General features: G+C 43.3%; 1 protein-coding gene across 1 annotated transcript in view; it reads left to right on the top strand.

Annotated features, from left to right (window-relative positions):
• Positions 1-2,561: 2,561 nt before the first annotated feature.
• The window catches only part of fbn3 (fibrillin 3), a 227,294-nt gene continuing 212,829 nt past the window's right edge, over positions 2,562-17,026 (top strand). Inside the window, exons 1-2 of the mRNA XM_080212943.1 lie at positions 2,562-2,737; positions 16,219-16,301. Coding sequence (XP_080069069.1) covers positions 2,562-2,737; positions 16,219-16,301 — 259 coding nt within the window. The remainder of the gene's footprint in view (positions 2,738-16,218; positions 16,302-17,026) is intronic.

Genomic DNA, 17,026 nt, shown 5'->3' on the forward strand with positions numbered 1-17,026 from the left:
GAAGGTCAGAAGTGGGATGTTTGCAGATGATTGCATGGTGTTTTGCACCATTTGTGACTGCTCAAACACTGAAGCAGGCTGTGCCCATATGTAGCCAGACCTGAGCAACATTCAGGCTTGGACTGATAAATGACAAATAACATTCACACAATGCAAGGAACAGATTCAATGAACATATTGTCTAATACTAGATGTGACCTAGATGGAGTAGACTCACTGTCTACAAGGCACAAGTCAGCAGTGTGATGGAATACTCTCCAATTTTCTGGATGAGTCCAGCTCAAATAATACTCAAGAAGGTCAATGCCACCAGGATGAGCAGCTACTTGATTGGTGCTCATTACACAAACAATTATTTGCTCCACCACTAACGCGAAGTGGCTTCAGTGTGTACTATCTACAAGATGTACTACAGCAACTCACCAAGGCTCCTTCAACAGCAGCTTCCAAACCTATGACCTCTAACATCAAGGAGGAACAGAGCAGCAGATGACTGGGAACACCACTACCTGCAAATTCTCCTCTAAGTCACTCACCATTCTGACTTGGAAATATATCTTCCTTTCCCTTAATATCCCTGGGTCAAAATCCTGGAATCCCCTCCCTAACAGCACTGTTGATACACCACAAGGACTGCAGCGGTTCAAGAAAGTAGCTCATCTCCCACTTTTGCAAAGGCAATTAGCGATGGGCAATAAATGCTGGCCTAGCCAATGTTACCCACACCTCATGAATAAATAAAAATGGCAAAGCCCTCTGCCCCATCTCCTCCTTTTATCTCTTAATTCCATCAAGTTTCCTTCATCCCCACCTGAGTTTTCAATCCCACCTACCCATCTTTCCATTCTATCCCTCACTCCAACCTATTCAGCTACTCATCATGTTCTTCAATTCTTACTGGGTTCAAAAATGCAACCTCCCCCCCCCACCCCCACTGTTTCCTGACCCTATTTAAATTGGCCACATCAATGTCCTCATTCTGCAATCCGACTATACTCTAAACTGACAACCTTTCCCCGACTCTAATTATCTGTGAATTTGTGGACTCCTGCCAATGCTATTATGAATCTGTTAATTAAATCAAACCTTGTCATCTTTGTGCAAAGCTTGTTAGGTAAGTGGAAGAACCAGAAACACACATTGGCTGGTTTATCCCATAAAGGTGGCCGTCTCTTCCATCGTGGTGTTGCACTGCGCAATGCGGTGGGTGACTGATAACATCACGAGAGTGTGGACATCATGGTGCCACTGACAATGGATGTTCACAAGAGCTGCCACATGATACACATTTATATGTGATCCATGGGCAGCATGGTGGCACAATGGTTAGCACTGCTGCCTCACAACACCAGGAACCCAGGTTCGATTCCTGCCTTGGGTCACTGTCTGTGCGGAGTTTGCACCTTCTCCCCATGTCTGTGTGGGTTTTCTCCGAGTTCTCCGGTTTCCTCCTACAGTCCAGAGATGTGCGGGTTAGGTGGATTGACCCTGCTAAATTGCCCTCAGTGTCAGGGGAACTAGCTAGGGTAAGTGCATGGGGTTAAGGGGATAGGGCCTGGGTGGGATTGTGGACAGTGCAGACTCAATGGACTGAATGGCCTCCTTCTGCACTGTAGAATTCTATGATTCTATGACCTGTTCAAAGATTCGGTTGGAAGAAATCATTCAGAAGCAAGGCTTTGCAAATGGGCAGGTTTTGAAACCAGGGCTCTCTGGGTGAGGGATAAGCATTGGAATTGGGATGGTTTGGAGAACAAATTCTTCGTTTGCCGAACTTGCTTTGGAGCAGGAACTTTACTGAGTGCATTCCTGAATCATCTGTGGGACCATCTGCCTGGGAATGTGGTCTCCAGCCAAGACACCAATGTAGCCACTTCGACAGTGTGGTTCTGATTGAGAATATATGTCTCTTCCCCCATTCATTTCCACCTCTGCTCTTTTCACTTGGTCAACTCGTGTTCATTTCTGCCTCGGGAGAGTTTGAAATTGACCTGAAATTGATAAGTAAAGTTGGGGGGGGGGGTCTCGCAGCTGAGAGAGAAAAAAAGTGTTTGGCAGTTCCTTGTTAATTTCAGATCCCCATGGAAGTTGTGACTCAGGAATGTGTTGGGTTTCTGTAATAGCCCCTCACCGAAGAGAAGGACCGCCTCCAGTTTGGATCCAGCTTCCCCCCCTCCCTCCCTCCTCGGGCTAGGATTTCATTCCCTCCCCGGCCCAGATCTCCCACCAAACAAAGAGCTCTGAGCTGATCAGGATCTCCCGACCCTGAAGGAATTCTCTATGTCCTGATTAGAAGCAGATGCGGCTCAGCAGAGCGCTGCCATTGATGATAAACTTTTTGCCTCTTTGTTTAAAACCCTAGTGTGTACGGTGCTTTTTACCCCTCCAGTTCTCGGAACCGGCTGCTGTCTGTCTCAGCACTTGATGTGAGAGGAGTGGGCGTTTGGAGACAACTCTTAACTATCTTTTCCCCCTCTCTCTGTGTCTCTCTTCAGCCCAATTTGGAGAGGATCGGGGAGGCTGACTGCAACAATTTGAAGCGTTGACTTGGAGGTTGCAGTATGGGGGCATGGTGGATAGCCAAGTTTGTACTGGGATGTGCGACTTTCATCTGTCTTACCATTGAAGAAGCGTTAACCCAACAAGCAAACCAGTTTGGAGCAGTGAGATTCACAGGAGCCGGAGACAGAGAATTACAATCGCGAGTCAGGAGACGAGGTCAAGACAACTTGAGAGGGTAAAATTCAATCCTTAATTGCAAATAATCCGGGGAGAAAAGAATTACAGTCAAATTTCTAACAGGGGTGTGGGGGAGGGTGGTTAGCTGGAAAAGCCCATTTCATTCTGAATGTGGTCATTATCAGAGTTGATTCAGAAATCTTATCTTTTTTTAAAACACAACACAGATGGAACTCAGTAACACGGCTGAGCATCTGCAGTTCTTTTTTAGACATGATCAGGTTTCAGTGCAGGAAAAAGTTTGCCAGGAGTCCGGAGTCCTTTTGGTCACTCCATCCGCTCTCTGTGCTCCACCCGGCCGCCTCCCCAACTTTCAAACTTTGTGCCTTTGTTTTTTGGGAGTTTTGAGTATGCTTTTAAAAAGTGGAAGGCAGCCAAGCAGTTCGGGTTCAGAGCTAAAGGGGATGTTCGGTGTTTCAATTGGAAAAGCAGGGTGAGGTATCCCGGAATAAAAAGAGGATCTGGATTCTTTCAGGGCAGCTTTTGAGAGGAACCGAGTCCTTTGTCTTGGTTGGAATGTGACATTGGAAGAAGGGGTGGGGGGTGCTGGAGGTGGAGAGTGAGAGAGATCTTAAGGGGGAGGAGGGGGGCTTAAAGAGAACCGTGACTTGGGCTGGCAAAATGTCAAGGCCTAGAGAGAGTTTATAGGACCTACTTGTAAAAAAAAATGCCTTTCAAAGCAAAACCATGCATTTTGCCCTTGTATAAGTGTATGTACATTTCCTTGTGTGTTTAACAACCCTTCAAAACCCAGAGCCACCAAATAGCACATGCAATCAACCAGGAACACCTTTCAGGAAATTCATTCTAATCAGGGGGTAATTGTTCACAAGCAGCCGAATAAGCCAAATTCCATTTGTTTATTACATGGGATTCCAGAAATGTTATCGCTGTTTTGGGATTACATTCTACCGTCCATCTCTTTTCCCATGACAACCTCAGCCCAATAGTCTGGATTTTAATTTACCAAGGCAGAGGTCTGATTAATGGAAGGCCCATATGGCCAATGTTGATGAGTTGGGTTTCATTAAGTTGTAAAACAGAGAGAAATGCAACAAAGTGAGTAAGGTTAAATCATAGAATCCCTACAATGCAGAAGGAGGCCATTTGGTCCATCAAGCCTGCACCAATAACAATCCCACCCAGGTCCTATCCCCATAACCCCTGACTGAGGGGCAGTTTAGCACGGCCAATCAACCTAACCCCTACGTCTTTGGACTGTGGGAGGAAACCTGTGCAGACATGGGGAGAAAGTGCAAACTCCACACAGTCACCTGAGGCCAGAATTGAGCTCAGGACCCTAGCACTGTGAGGCAGGAGCGCTAACAACTGTACCACCATGCCACAGATGAGATAGGCCAAGGTAATGAAAACACTGTGCTGGCAACAATGTTGATTTTAGCAGACAGATTATTGTCAAAGATTTAGTGGGAATAATTGGAGTTTGAAGGTATGCTTCTCTGACTGGCCAGTAGCCAGGATCTTGATTAAATCACAAACCTAGAAACCAATTACCCAGAAAGTTTGAGGGACTTGAATTAAATTGTGTGAAGATTGCACAGAAATCTGCATTTTATTTTCAATTTGGGGGTGGGATGATAAGTAAGTTTGTGGATGACACAAAGATTGGCAGGGTCTATAGTGAGGAAGAATGTCTTAGGTTGCAAGAAGATATCGTTGGGTTTGTCAGATGGGCAGATCAGTGACAGATGGAATTTTAACCCTGAAAATTGTGAGGTGATGCACTTTGGAAGAGCTAACAAGACATGGGAATACTTAATGAATGGCAGGATACTCGGAAGCCCAGTGGAATGGAGACATCTTGGAAAGCTTGTCCACAGACCCCTGAAGGTGGCAGGACAGGCTGAAAGAATAGTTAAGAAGGCATGCAGAACACTTGCCCTTATCAGTCATGGCATACTTGATAAGAGCAGGGAGGTTATATTGGAGTTGTACAAAACTTTAAATAGGCACAGTTGGAGTGCTGTATGCAGTTCTGGATTGCTTCACGATAGGAAGGATATGATTGCACAGGAAAGAGTGCAGAAAAGACTCACCAGAATGTTGCCTGGAATGGATCATTTGTGCTATGAAGAGAGGCTGGATAGGTTTGGAACGGAGGAGTCTGAGGCAGGACCTCAGTTAAAGGTTCAGTAATGAGGAGGCATAATTTTAAGGTGATGGGTAGGAGGTTTAGAGGAGATTTGATCCAGAGGGTGGTGGGAATGTGGAATGCACTGCCTGGGAGAGGAATAAAGTGGGAAACCTCACAATCTTTAAAAGGTACATGGATGGGCACTCAAAATGTCATAATCTTCAAAGTTAAGTGCTGGAAAGTTGGGATCAGTGTAGATTTAATATAGCCTTTGTCAGAGCAGACTCGAAGGGCTGAAGGACCTTTTCTACGCTGTATGACTCTATGACAAAGTGGGCTTCTGAACCACCTCCTATGTGGATATCATTGAAGGATGGAGACATTGTGTCTTTACCCAGAAGCGCCAAAGCTAGACTGTGATGGGACAATGAACATCGTGTTGATTTTCCAGTGAAGGTTTTGTAATTCAGCTGCAATTAACTTTTAAATGTCAGTTGAGTTGAAATGTGCATGTTCCTGAGATCCTTGGTTCAGATGAAAACTTTGTAAATAATTATTTCTCCTGCATAGCAATTGAATCAACTGTGATTGCCTTTGAATGCTATATGTGCAGAGTGCAGTTTACCAACTTCTGCAGACGCAAAGTTGTTTCATTGTAAAAGCAGTGAGAGCTGCCTTAAACTGCATCAGCAAGAGGCAGAAATCATCACTTTTCTAAATAATTGAAATCTTTGAGATTTATTCATCCTAATCTGTAACGAATTTCTAACTAAAATGAATTCACTATTGCAAATGTAATGTCTGTAACATAAAGATTGGGTTATGTATATGTGGGATCCCACCCTCAACACACATGATCAATGTTTGACATTGTGGAATCAATGAATATCCAATAGGACACATGGAGATCCTCAATGATTTCCCCTTGAAGGAAGTTTTGAGGTTATAGTTGCTTTATAACCGTTAGTAAGTTTGGTGAGTTTACTTAACTTTACATATCTACATTACAGTTTATGAGTAATATATATGCTTCAGATATTTCAAGGCAGATGTTTTCTTAGTGCCATGTTTGAAACATTGATAATTGCAACTATTTCTGAATTCTAAAAAAAAACAGTAAGTTTAAATCAACACTTGATAATCTGATGTTTACAATAATAGTGATAGGTTTAATCTAAAGGAAATTTTCTTCATTTCTAACATTGGATTGACAATGTGTGGCTTACCTCTCTCTTTCTCACTGATCATGCCATTAAATCATTCCTCTTGTGTAATGAGTAAAACATAGCAAAAAGTGAGTTGGATTGATTCAGACAAACCCAGTGTGAGCATATTATTGCCATTACATCACAGGAATGAATCTGTTTTCAACAAGGCAAAATACATAAGTCAGGCTGTCCTGGCCTTTTAACTGGTGTTAATCAGTGATTCAAAGATCAGAGTTTTTCTATCACATTGTAATTCTTTCACCCAATTTGGATTGTGCTAAATTGTGTTTGAGTGACACAGTGCTGTTATTTTTATGGGGCATTGGTGTCACTGGCTGGCCAGCATATATTGTCCATTCCCTAGTTAGAATATAGAATACAACACAAGAACAGGGCTTTCAGCCCACAATGTTGCACCGAACATGACGTCAAATTAAACTAATTCCTTCAGCCTCTTTGTGGTCCATATCCCTCTATTCCTTGTATATTCATATACTTATCGAAAAGTTTCTTAAACACCCCTATCGTATCTGCCTGCACCACCAACTCTGGCAGCCTGTTCCAGACACCTACCATTCTCTGTGCAAAAAACTCACCGCTCACATCCCCTTTGAACTTTCCCCTCTCACCTTAAGTGCATGCCCCCTATTGGACATTTCAACTTTGTGAAACGAATTCTGACTGTCAACCCCATGTATGCCATTGAAAAGGTAGTGGTGAGCTGCCTTCTTGAAATGTTACACTCTACATGCTTGGGTTGACCCACAATGCCATTAGGGAGGGAATCCCAGGATTTTGACCCCCAATACAATTCAGGGTGCATATGTACATTAGTAAAGGGTCTGACAACAGGCTAAGTTGGACCTGATTTCTGGCAAGTTCTGACTCAAATTGTCTTTGTCATAAGAAAGCTCTGTGTGTTTAAAGTTTGACCATCCTCAAGGATATCTTCCCAGTGATGCCATTCCTTCCCCGACTCTCTCCCACCAGGCAAGCGGAAACTTATTTTGAGCCAATTAAGCCACACTGGAGTTATGGACCATGCAGTGTCAAACTCAAGGCATGAAAAGTTGCCTTGTCCAGGTGGCCTTCCCAATGGTTCTCTCCAGAGCTGGGTCCAAAATTCTGCTGCGAATTTTGCAATTGAGTTTGGAACAACACTGTTTTTGTAGAGGTGGATGTTACCAGCGAAGTATGATTGTAAGGAAGGTGTAGTTCTGTGTTACAGACAGTCACTGTTCACTGCAGATTAGTATATTGATTCATTGATAATAGGAGTTAATAAAGATTGAGATCATTGCTTTGATAGTCTATAAATCCAGAGAATTTCACTGCATGGAGCAATTTTCTGTTCATGTTGATTGATTGTACCCATGATGATCCAAAATTCTTCTAGATGGCCCACGCAGTCTCGGGATAGGTGAGTTGTTAGCCTTATGTCACAGAACTAGTGTGAAAGTTTCATGTTTTTCTCCAACAACTCTTTATTCAAATCCTAGCAGCTCCAAACGCAGAACTTAACTCAGCTCAGGCCTTTTCTGCTCTCTTGGTCAGGAGCGAATATGTGATAGAAAGTGATCTAAAGAATGCTTATGGAGTAGAAATAAGTAAACAAAGACACACATGTTGCTGTATGGTATTTATTGTCTGTACATATCCCATCACATAGGCTGGAATTTTACTGTTCTGCCCAACATGGAAATCAGAATAGGCAAGGGGTGGATCATGGAGAGGCCCATTGACCTCAGGTGGGATTTTACAGTTTTGGGAAGAGCGAGGCTGTAAAATCCCACCATTTTCTCTGTGTAAATCCCAAAACGTATTCTCTGCATAAATACCACAGCAGAAGAAAGTACAAGGCAACAAAAATGCTGCTTAATTGACCCACTCCTTCTCTAGTTCACGTGTAACCTACCCTCTCCTGCATTTAACCCACAAGGAGGGGACAGTCTATGGTCATCTGGAACTATCACCCTATCCATTTAACCTTCTGAAGAAAAAAAGTATGTACAACACAATAACTGCAGAATACCTGTCCATTTACACTTCTCCACTCAACCGTGCTGGTTAGGGCTATTTACTGCACCTCCAAGTTACTCTGAACAGAATAAAATAGACTTCTTTCACCAATACAAACAGAATATAAGGTGGGGGTGTTAACTATTCGTCTGATTCTCATGTCAAGTATCTCTGCTGATTTGATCAAAGACTGGTTAGGCTGGGGGTTTAGTCTATTTTAGTCAATTAGGACAGTTTAACCCCAAATAAATTCAATTTGTGTTAATTTCCTGCTTTAATAGAAATGCTAAGTGGCTTGGATTAGCAGAATAGTGAACAAAATTTGGGTTGTTGGAGGTTAGTATGTACAGCCCATTCCCTCTATTTCAACAAAGTGCTCATATATCATGTGGGGAAGTACTGATGTGAATGTGCTCTGTAAATAAACTCTCCAATTGGCAATGTGGACTTTTTGCCATTCTGTATGGGGAAAGGGATAATTCTTTATTCAAAGAACCCGTACAATAGAGAGTGTTCACACTTACTGTTTCTACCTGAGACGTTCATCTAATTTTCAGGCAAATTTCATGTTATCATCAGCCAGTGAACAGCTGTGATCTTCAAATGAATCCTGAGAGTGACCTTGGGGAAAGGAGACAGCAATTAGAATGGGCATTTCAAATTGTGGGTTTGCTTTAGCTTGTGGTTGGTGAACAACAAGAAGTGTCTGTGTTCCTGAATGCTTCAAAAGCAGGCAATTTTAACGCTTTGCCTTGAAATTTTGTTTCTGGCTCAGTCAATAACTGATACTGTTCAGCAAAGGCCCAAGTTCCTTAACTGGGTGACAGTAGTGACAGAGGCTAAAGTTAGCCTGACTGAACAAGTGTTAAGTAAGGCAAAATCAGCCAGGGTTCCTGCTCTTGAAAAATGTGGGTATTTTTGGAGAGAGGTGACAAGTTGTTTGGGCTCAATTATGTAGCCAGTCCTGCAACTCTGTGTTGATAATTACTGCCCAGTTTCAGGAAGAGTGGACACTTGGGTGGACGTGGAGTTGAGTTCTGAAAGACTTCTCATGCTTAAAGATCAACATGCCAGAGATGAGGGGTGGAATTTTCTGGCCTGTTTCCCCAAGGCCAGATAGTTCCGCCCAAGATCAACGGACCTTTGTGTGGTGCATGTCCCACTTGCTACCATTCCTGTGGCGGGTAGGATGGAAAAATTCTACCTGAGATCTCTTCCTAATTTCCCATCTGATCTTTCTACAAGTCACTTTAAATCTGTGTCCCCTAGTCACTGATCTCTCTCCTGAAGTAATTAGCCCCTTCCTATCCATTCTGTCCAGGATCGTCACAGTTCTGTACATCACAATAAAATCATCATCCAGCACCTCTGATCTATGGGGAACAATTCCAGCCTATCCATTTTTTCCTCAGAGCTGCAATTTTCCAGTCCTGGCAGCATCCTCGTAGATCTCCTATGTACCCTCTCTGTTACAAATATATCCTTTCTGTAATGAGGTGACCAGAACAGCACACAGTATTCAAGTTATGACCAAACTAATGTTTTACATAGTTCCAGCATAACTTACATTCTATGCCTCGGGTAATAAATGAAAGGATTCCATAGGGCGCCTTAATGAAATAATGTTGGAATTTCTTTATAACTAGCTGTAGAGAAATTGTGTTGTGTGGTTTGAGATGGTGCTTGCTTAGTTTCAGCCTCTTACAGACCTGGGATATATCTGGTGTGATCCTGCCTTCAGCTCTGGTGTAGGTCTTGTTTCAGCCCTCGGTACAATGCTGGACTTTCAACGCTAGGGCTACAATTCCAATGTAATTCTCATCTGGAATTCCCACCCTAATATATGAGCTTCACTGGTCAGTGACCCAGAAATAATTGGGAGAGATTATCCTGTGTTTCTAGAATTAGTAAACAATGTTATCAGTAGAACAGTACCCAAATGTTGGTGTGAATCTCTCAGCACCTACCTCCTGAGCACATTGCATAAGAACGTAAGAGCATAAGAAATAGGAGCAGGAGTAGGCCATCGAGCCCTTCGAGCCTGCCCTGCCATTCAATAAGATCATGGCTGATCTGAAGTGGCTCAGTTCCACTTTCCTGCTTTCTCCCCATAACCCTTAATCCCCTTGCCTACCAAAAACCTATCTACCCGTGTTTTAAATATATTTAGCGAGGTAGCCTCCACCACTTCAACGGGCAGAGAATTACAGAGATTTACCACCCTTTGAGTGAAGAAGTTCCTCCTCAACTCTGTTCTAAACTGCCCCCCCCCTTATCTTGAGGCTGTGCCCTCTAGTCCTGCTGTCCTTTCTGAGCGGGAAGAACCTCTCCACCTCTACCCTATCCATCCCTTTCATCATTTTATACGTCTCAATGAGATCTCCCCTCATCCTTCTAAAGTCTAACGAATACAAGCCCGGTCTATTCAGCCTCTCCTCATAGCTCAACCCCCTCAACTCCGGTATCAGCCTAGTGGACCTCCTCTGCACTCCCTCCAAGGCCAAAATATCCTTGCGCAAGTGCGGCGACCAAAACTGCACACAGTACTCCAGCTGCGGCTTCACCAGTGCCCTGTACAGTTGCAGCAAGACCTCCCTACTTTTATATTCAATCCCCCTCACTATGAAGGCCAGCATCCCATTTGCCTTCCTGATCACCTGCTGCACCTGTAGGCTGGGTTTTTGCGACTCATGCACAAGGACCCCAAGGTCCCTCTGCACCGTAGCATGCTGCAGCTTTTTGCCCTGTAAGTAGTAGTCCTTCCTACCATTATTCCTACCAAAGTGGATAACCTCACACTTGCGATCCGAAAGACCCAGAGGCAGACTCTAAAGTGCAAAGACTTTGGAAAATCACATATGGCCCAGATTCCTGTCCCTCACCAGGGAACTCGGCAGGAAACAAAATGGATTTAATGAGTCATACAAAGTAAAATCTATGGTGGTTATAAGTTCTCTGTGGTCAGATCCCTGTGGTTAAATGAAGGACATTTTTGGAGAAATGGGTGCAAAACTCGGGTAAAAATATATGATCCCTTGGCCACAAAGGTCAAGCTGGTCATGGGGGTGAGGGAGGGGGTTTGAATGTGCTGCCAATACAACTTGAGAGCTTTCTGATTTGTAAGCTTGAAGAATGAGTCTCCATTGTTCTGGATTCCTTATTTTCCCTTCTTTCATCTTAAGAATGCCTAGACTTTACTAAGCTCTTACTAAAGCACTGGTTTATTTGGGAAGGAACTGTAGGGTATTCTCTCCTACACTGAGGGATCATTTAGCTGTGTCTGATCACAAACATGTGTGCATTACCCATCAGTGGTCAGTGGATAGTGACAGGAGCAGGACGCCAGGCTAATTGTCCTCCCTATCTCAAACCTTGAGGCCAAATGATAGTTGGAAATTCATATTTGAAGGTCACCCAATTATTTTTCCAAACTTGTAGAATTCAAGCCCTCCGAAGCCCAAGTTCAAGATTGATAGTCTGTGTGGAGTTTGTACGTCCTCTCTGTCTGCGTGCGTTTCCTCTGGGTGCTCCGGTTTCCTCCAACACTCCAAAGATACATAGGTTAGGTTGATTGGCCATGCTAAATTGCCCCTAAGTGTCAGGACGGCCAGCAGGGTTACGAGGAAAGGGCCTAGATGGGATCGTTGTTGGTGCAGGCTCGATGGACCGAATGGCATCCCTCTGCACTGTAGGGATTCTATGAATCTATGATCCCATCTTCATCGAGTTAATAGAACATCAAAATTCCTTAATGCTTCTCTTGTAGCGCAAAGCCCAAGAATAAGGATGTTCACACAGTAAAACAATTAGTAACCCAACTATGTTCTGATTAAGCTTTTGGAATTTAGATCAGAAACAAAGCCCAGATATGTGAACGTGCTTTAATTATTTGCTAATGGTCTCAGAACTGAATCCTGATCAATGCAGCCCTAGTTTAAAAATGTCCCTGTTTGGTCACCAATGTCTATAAACTCTTATTAAAAAGAAGAGAGGTGATGGGAACATTAATTTGGAGTGTGTTTGGAGCCACCAGTTTCAGCATTGTCTTTACCATTCTCAGCTCATCTTTGTGTACCTAATGATTAGTGATTCAGAGCGTTTCACATCATATTCAGCCACTGCTAAAGCTGTGGTCACTTCTCTGCTGAATTCTCCCTTGATCCTTCCAGAACCACATCCTGGCTGAAGCTTCATCCTCCCTGCACCTTCAATGTCCTGAAACACACTACCTTTGATTCCATTAACATTCCTCCCCTCGGTCTTTGCATTACCATTTTACAGTATTTTAAAACCCATCCTGATGTCACATAATTGCTACTGCATGATTCACTTCATCCTATTTTTCCAACCATGGGAATACGCTATCAAAAGAGAAAACACTGGAAAATTTCAGCAGATCTGGCAGCATTCCTTCACCCTTCAGTATTAATACCTTTCACTTGCTATGCCTTTTAGCTTTTGACAAAGGGTCGTCTGGACTCGAAATGTCAGCTATTCTCTTTCTCCTTACAGATGCTGCCAGACCTGTTGAGATTTTCCAGCATTTTCTCTTTTGGTTTCAGATTCCAGCATCCACAGTAATTTGCTTTTATCCATTGGAATATGCTGCTCGGTCAGCCTTGGTCTGTTCCAGATTGTCTCTCAATTATAAGATCACATATCTGAGTACATGTGCACAGTCCTTTAATTCCTGCTCTGTTCCTGTTGTATGGCTATAGCACACTGGTTGATTTATCTGCTGCAATCAGTCATCAGTCTAGTAATTCAAGCTAAATAAAACCATTCAGCGATAATTAATTCTACAATAATGACTGGACTGTTAAAAAGGATTGCTTGGATTAAAGCGCAGAGCTTCTATTAAAGGAGCTAATTAGAGAAAATGCTATCTTTGGATCTGGAGTTGATGTTGGAGTGTTTTGCTTGGACAGCAGTCACGTACAATGGACATGGGTATAAAGAGTTTGGGTGGAAGTTTAGCATTTCCTTTTGGGATCTGGTATCCGTCTTGAGTTGACCAGTTTTGGTTTTTTGATGCAAGTGCAAATTAGTCCCCTGGAAGCAACAACAACAACTTGCATTGATGTAGAACCTTTGACATAGTGAAACACTTGAAAGCTTCTCACAGGAGCATTCTCTGGGGGTGAAGGTGGTGTTCGGCGCATGTGGTGGGAAAATCTGACACCAAGCCACATGAGGATAGACAAACAAAGATGGAGCAAAGAAGTTGGTTTTAAAGAGCGTTTTAAAGGAGGTAGCCAGGCCAAAGAGTCAGGGAGTGAATCTTGGGCCTTGGCAGGTGAAGGCAGAGCAGCAGTGTGTTGAGTAAGATAGTGTAACCAACACAACACTCTAAGCCAGTAACCAGTTAAGAATGATCAACTCAGAGGGTAGAATTTTAAGGATGGCGAGCAATTGGTGCTTGCCATCCTGACAGTCAACTGCCACTGCCATTGAAGGTTCTCTTGGGCGATGATCGGCTGTGGGTGGAACCTCTATCCTCTCTTGGAAGGAATTCCCACCCCTGAGAACAGTTGGCCAATCAAATTTACCGGCAGCTCTTCAGCCTGAAGCAGTACTGCAGCACTCTGCCTGGGACTAAGACCTGGGCTATTTGAAAAGGTAAGTCATAAGGATATGAAGTTGCAACAAAACAGTTTCACTGCTGCAATTGTTGGGTCCATACCTGGCATTCACATTAACTCAGTTCTACTTGCCCCCAGTCTTTGGGTATTTGAGAGCAGGGAAGTGTTAATCAGTGCCCCTCCTTCTGTCAAATATTGCTCTTAGTCCACAGTCATAAGATCTGTCTGAAACTGGTTACCAAACATCCCGAAACACATTTCCCCATTAGCCTGACAGATTTCTCTCCAGGACACTATGTCAGTAAGTCTAAAAACATGTATCAACTAGGGTGACAAGGTGACACAGTGGTTAAGTACTGCTGCCTCACAGTACCAGGGACCTGGGTTTGATTCCTGGCTTCAACCACCGTCTGTGTGGAGTCTGCACATTCTCCGTGTGTCTATGTGGGTTTCCTCCGGGTGCTGTGGTTTCCTCTCACAGTCCAAAGATGTGCAGGTTAGGTGGATTAGCCATGCTAAATTGCCCCTTAGTGTCGGGGGAATAGCTAGAGTAAATGCATGGGGTTATGAGGATAGGCCTGGGTGGGATTGTGGTCAGTGCAGACTCAATGAACCAAAAGGCCTCCTTTTGTACTGTATCATTCTATAAACTGAGTCAAGAGTTTCTTCCTTGCTGTCATCAGACCTTTGAATGGTCCTATCATATATTAAGCTGATCTTTCTCTTCACCTTATCTGTAACTACAACACTATACTACACCCTATCCTCCTCCTTCTCCCTTATGTACTCTATGAACAGTATGTTCTGTCTGTATGGCGCAAGAAGCAATACTTTTCACGTTATCCCAATACATGTGACAATAATAAATCAAATCTTCTGAACACTAACACTTGCATAATAAGGAGGCAGGCCAAATATGCCTCTTGCATTATTTGTACAAAATCAGTTTAGCAGAAACTTTTTGTTTGAACTATTTACTTGGATCATTTATCATCAACAAATCCCTGCAGAGCTGTCAAATTCATATTGCAATAAATCTCTGTACTCTCAGTTCTGGGCTCAATTTGTCTGTGGGTGATTCAGAGTTTACCTCATTGACCTGATTTGACTGCAGTTTGTTGGGAAAAGTTATTTGAACTCTGCGTGATAATGCTCTAAAAGCCTTGAAATCCGTCCTCATCATCTGCCTGGAATTGCTGATATTTTGGAAAATGTTCATTGTTTCCTTGAGGATGTTTCCAACAGAAAGAGAATGAATCATCCGGGAGAATCAGTGAATATCACAGAAACTGCAGTGACCGTGTGGTCCAGAGATGAGGTGTGGCCTCTAGTTAGGCCACGTCTTAATTTTACCTTGATTAGTGAGTTGAATGAGAGTTACTAAGGCCCATTATAACATTGGCAAATAACTTCATTTGTCAAAATAGTTGTGGATCTAATAATGCTCCTATTAACCTTGAGTGAGAATCTGACCATTAAATTCAAGAAATAAAAATAGAAAGTGCTGGAAAATCTCAGCAGGTCTTGTATGGAGAGAGAAACAAAGTTAAACATTTTGAGTCCAATATGACTCTTTCGGAACAAGTAACTTCTTAAGCTCAGAAAAACAGACATATTAGCTGGAATTTTACTACTCCGTCCGCTACAGGAATCGGAGTGGGCGAGGATGGACAATGGAAAAGTCCATTGACCTCGAGCAGGATTTTATAGTTTCGGGATTAGTGAAGCCATAAAGTTCCATTCATTGGTACTGAAACATTGAGGCCAGAGTTTTCTGGCCGTTCACGCCGGTGGGATTCTCCGGTTCCGCTGCAGTGAGTGGAAGTTTGGCTGAGCGTCAAATTCTCCATCGTCATTTGCAGTAAAATTCTGGCCTAACTTTCACCACAGGGGTTGCCAGACCTGCTGAGATTTTCCAGCACTTTCCATTTTTATTTCAGATCTCCAGCATCCGCAGTATTTCGCTTTTATCTTAGTGTTAGAATCTAGCGCCAGTCTTGTAGCCCCTTGGTCACAAAGCATTGGAGGGACAGAAGGCGAGGTTAGGGACAGTGAATTGTACAGAAAATCTCTCACTGAATTGGCCAAAGAATAGGATTGAGGTGACTGCAGGCCAGACGGCGTGGTGTTTCCAGCAGGGAGGCTACTTAGGGGCTGAGGAAGGGAAACAATAAGCTTTCCAAATTATGGGTATTATGATTTGGGGGTCATTGTATTTATTCTTGAGGTGAACGATGATCTTACTGCACTGTTCCACATTTTTGCAGCATTCTACAGTTATCACAAATAGAATTCTGCATGTTTCCAGAAACATCTAGAATGAAACGTTCAAAAGAGATGAGTATAACAGAGACCTTACATCTGTAGGGAAGAAGTTATTCCACCCTGTTAGTACTGTGGTTTCATTATTCTTACTGTAAACAATCAACATGTTGGTGATAGGAAGAAGGAACTGCAATAATCCTAGTCCAAACGTCTGCTCCACCATTATCAGTGTTTTTGGGTATAGCTAAGGCTACATGAACCATTGAGGTCAGAGGACTCTGTGTAATTGATATCTTTAATTTTCTTTCAGGCCAAATGTGTGCGGATCTCGATTTCATTCCTATTGTTGTCCTGGATGGAAAACATTGCCTGGTGGTAACCAATGTATTGTGCGTAAGTACTGCCAGCTCTATCCATTGGGGATGTTTATTTAATCTGGGCCTCATTAAGTTATGTTCTTTATCTCTTCGAAACTAATGGCGACATGGTGGCACAGTGGTTAGCACTGCTGCCTCACAGCACCAGGAACCCTGGTTCAATTCCGGCCTCGGGTCACTGTCTGTGCGGAGTTTGCACATTCTCCCCATGTCTGCATGGGTTTCCTCCCATAGTCCAAAGATGTGCGGGTTACGTTGACCAGCCATGCCAAATTTACCCTGGTGCGTGGGGATTAGCAGGGTAAAATTGTGGGGTTACGGGAATAGGGCCTGGGTGGGATTGTGGTTGGTGCAGACTTGATGGGCTGAATGATCTCTTCTGCATTGTAGGGACTGTATGATTTATATTGTCAATTCATCATGTTGTCATGCTGGAGACCAATTGGATTGAGACTGAGTACCTGAAGCAGCACTTAACTCCCACTTTCCAAAAATAAGCCACGATCTTTCTAACGGCGTAAGTTTTAGTTGTTTAGCAGATATCAGCCCTTGGAGTAACCTGTTAGAGTTGTCAGCTTCCTGGAGTCTGCAGGAATTGAAGATTAATTTCCTGGATGACCTCCAGTGACGTCTGAGGAAAATCCACAGCAGGTTTAAAAATAATTATGGGCAGGATTTAAATTTTGGGTGGCACGGTAACACAGTGGTTAGCACTACTGCTTCACAGCTCCAGGGAGCTGG

Source organism: Carcharhinus amblyrhynchos, chromosome 26 (genome assembly GCF_965287045.1).
Source record: "Carcharhinus amblyrhynchos chromosome 26, sCarAmb.v2.hapA, whole genome shotgun sequence".
NCBI classification, from domain to species: Eukaryota; Metazoa; Chordata; class Chondrichthyes; order Carcharhiniformes; family Carcharhinidae; genus Carcharhinus; species Carcharhinus amblyrhynchos.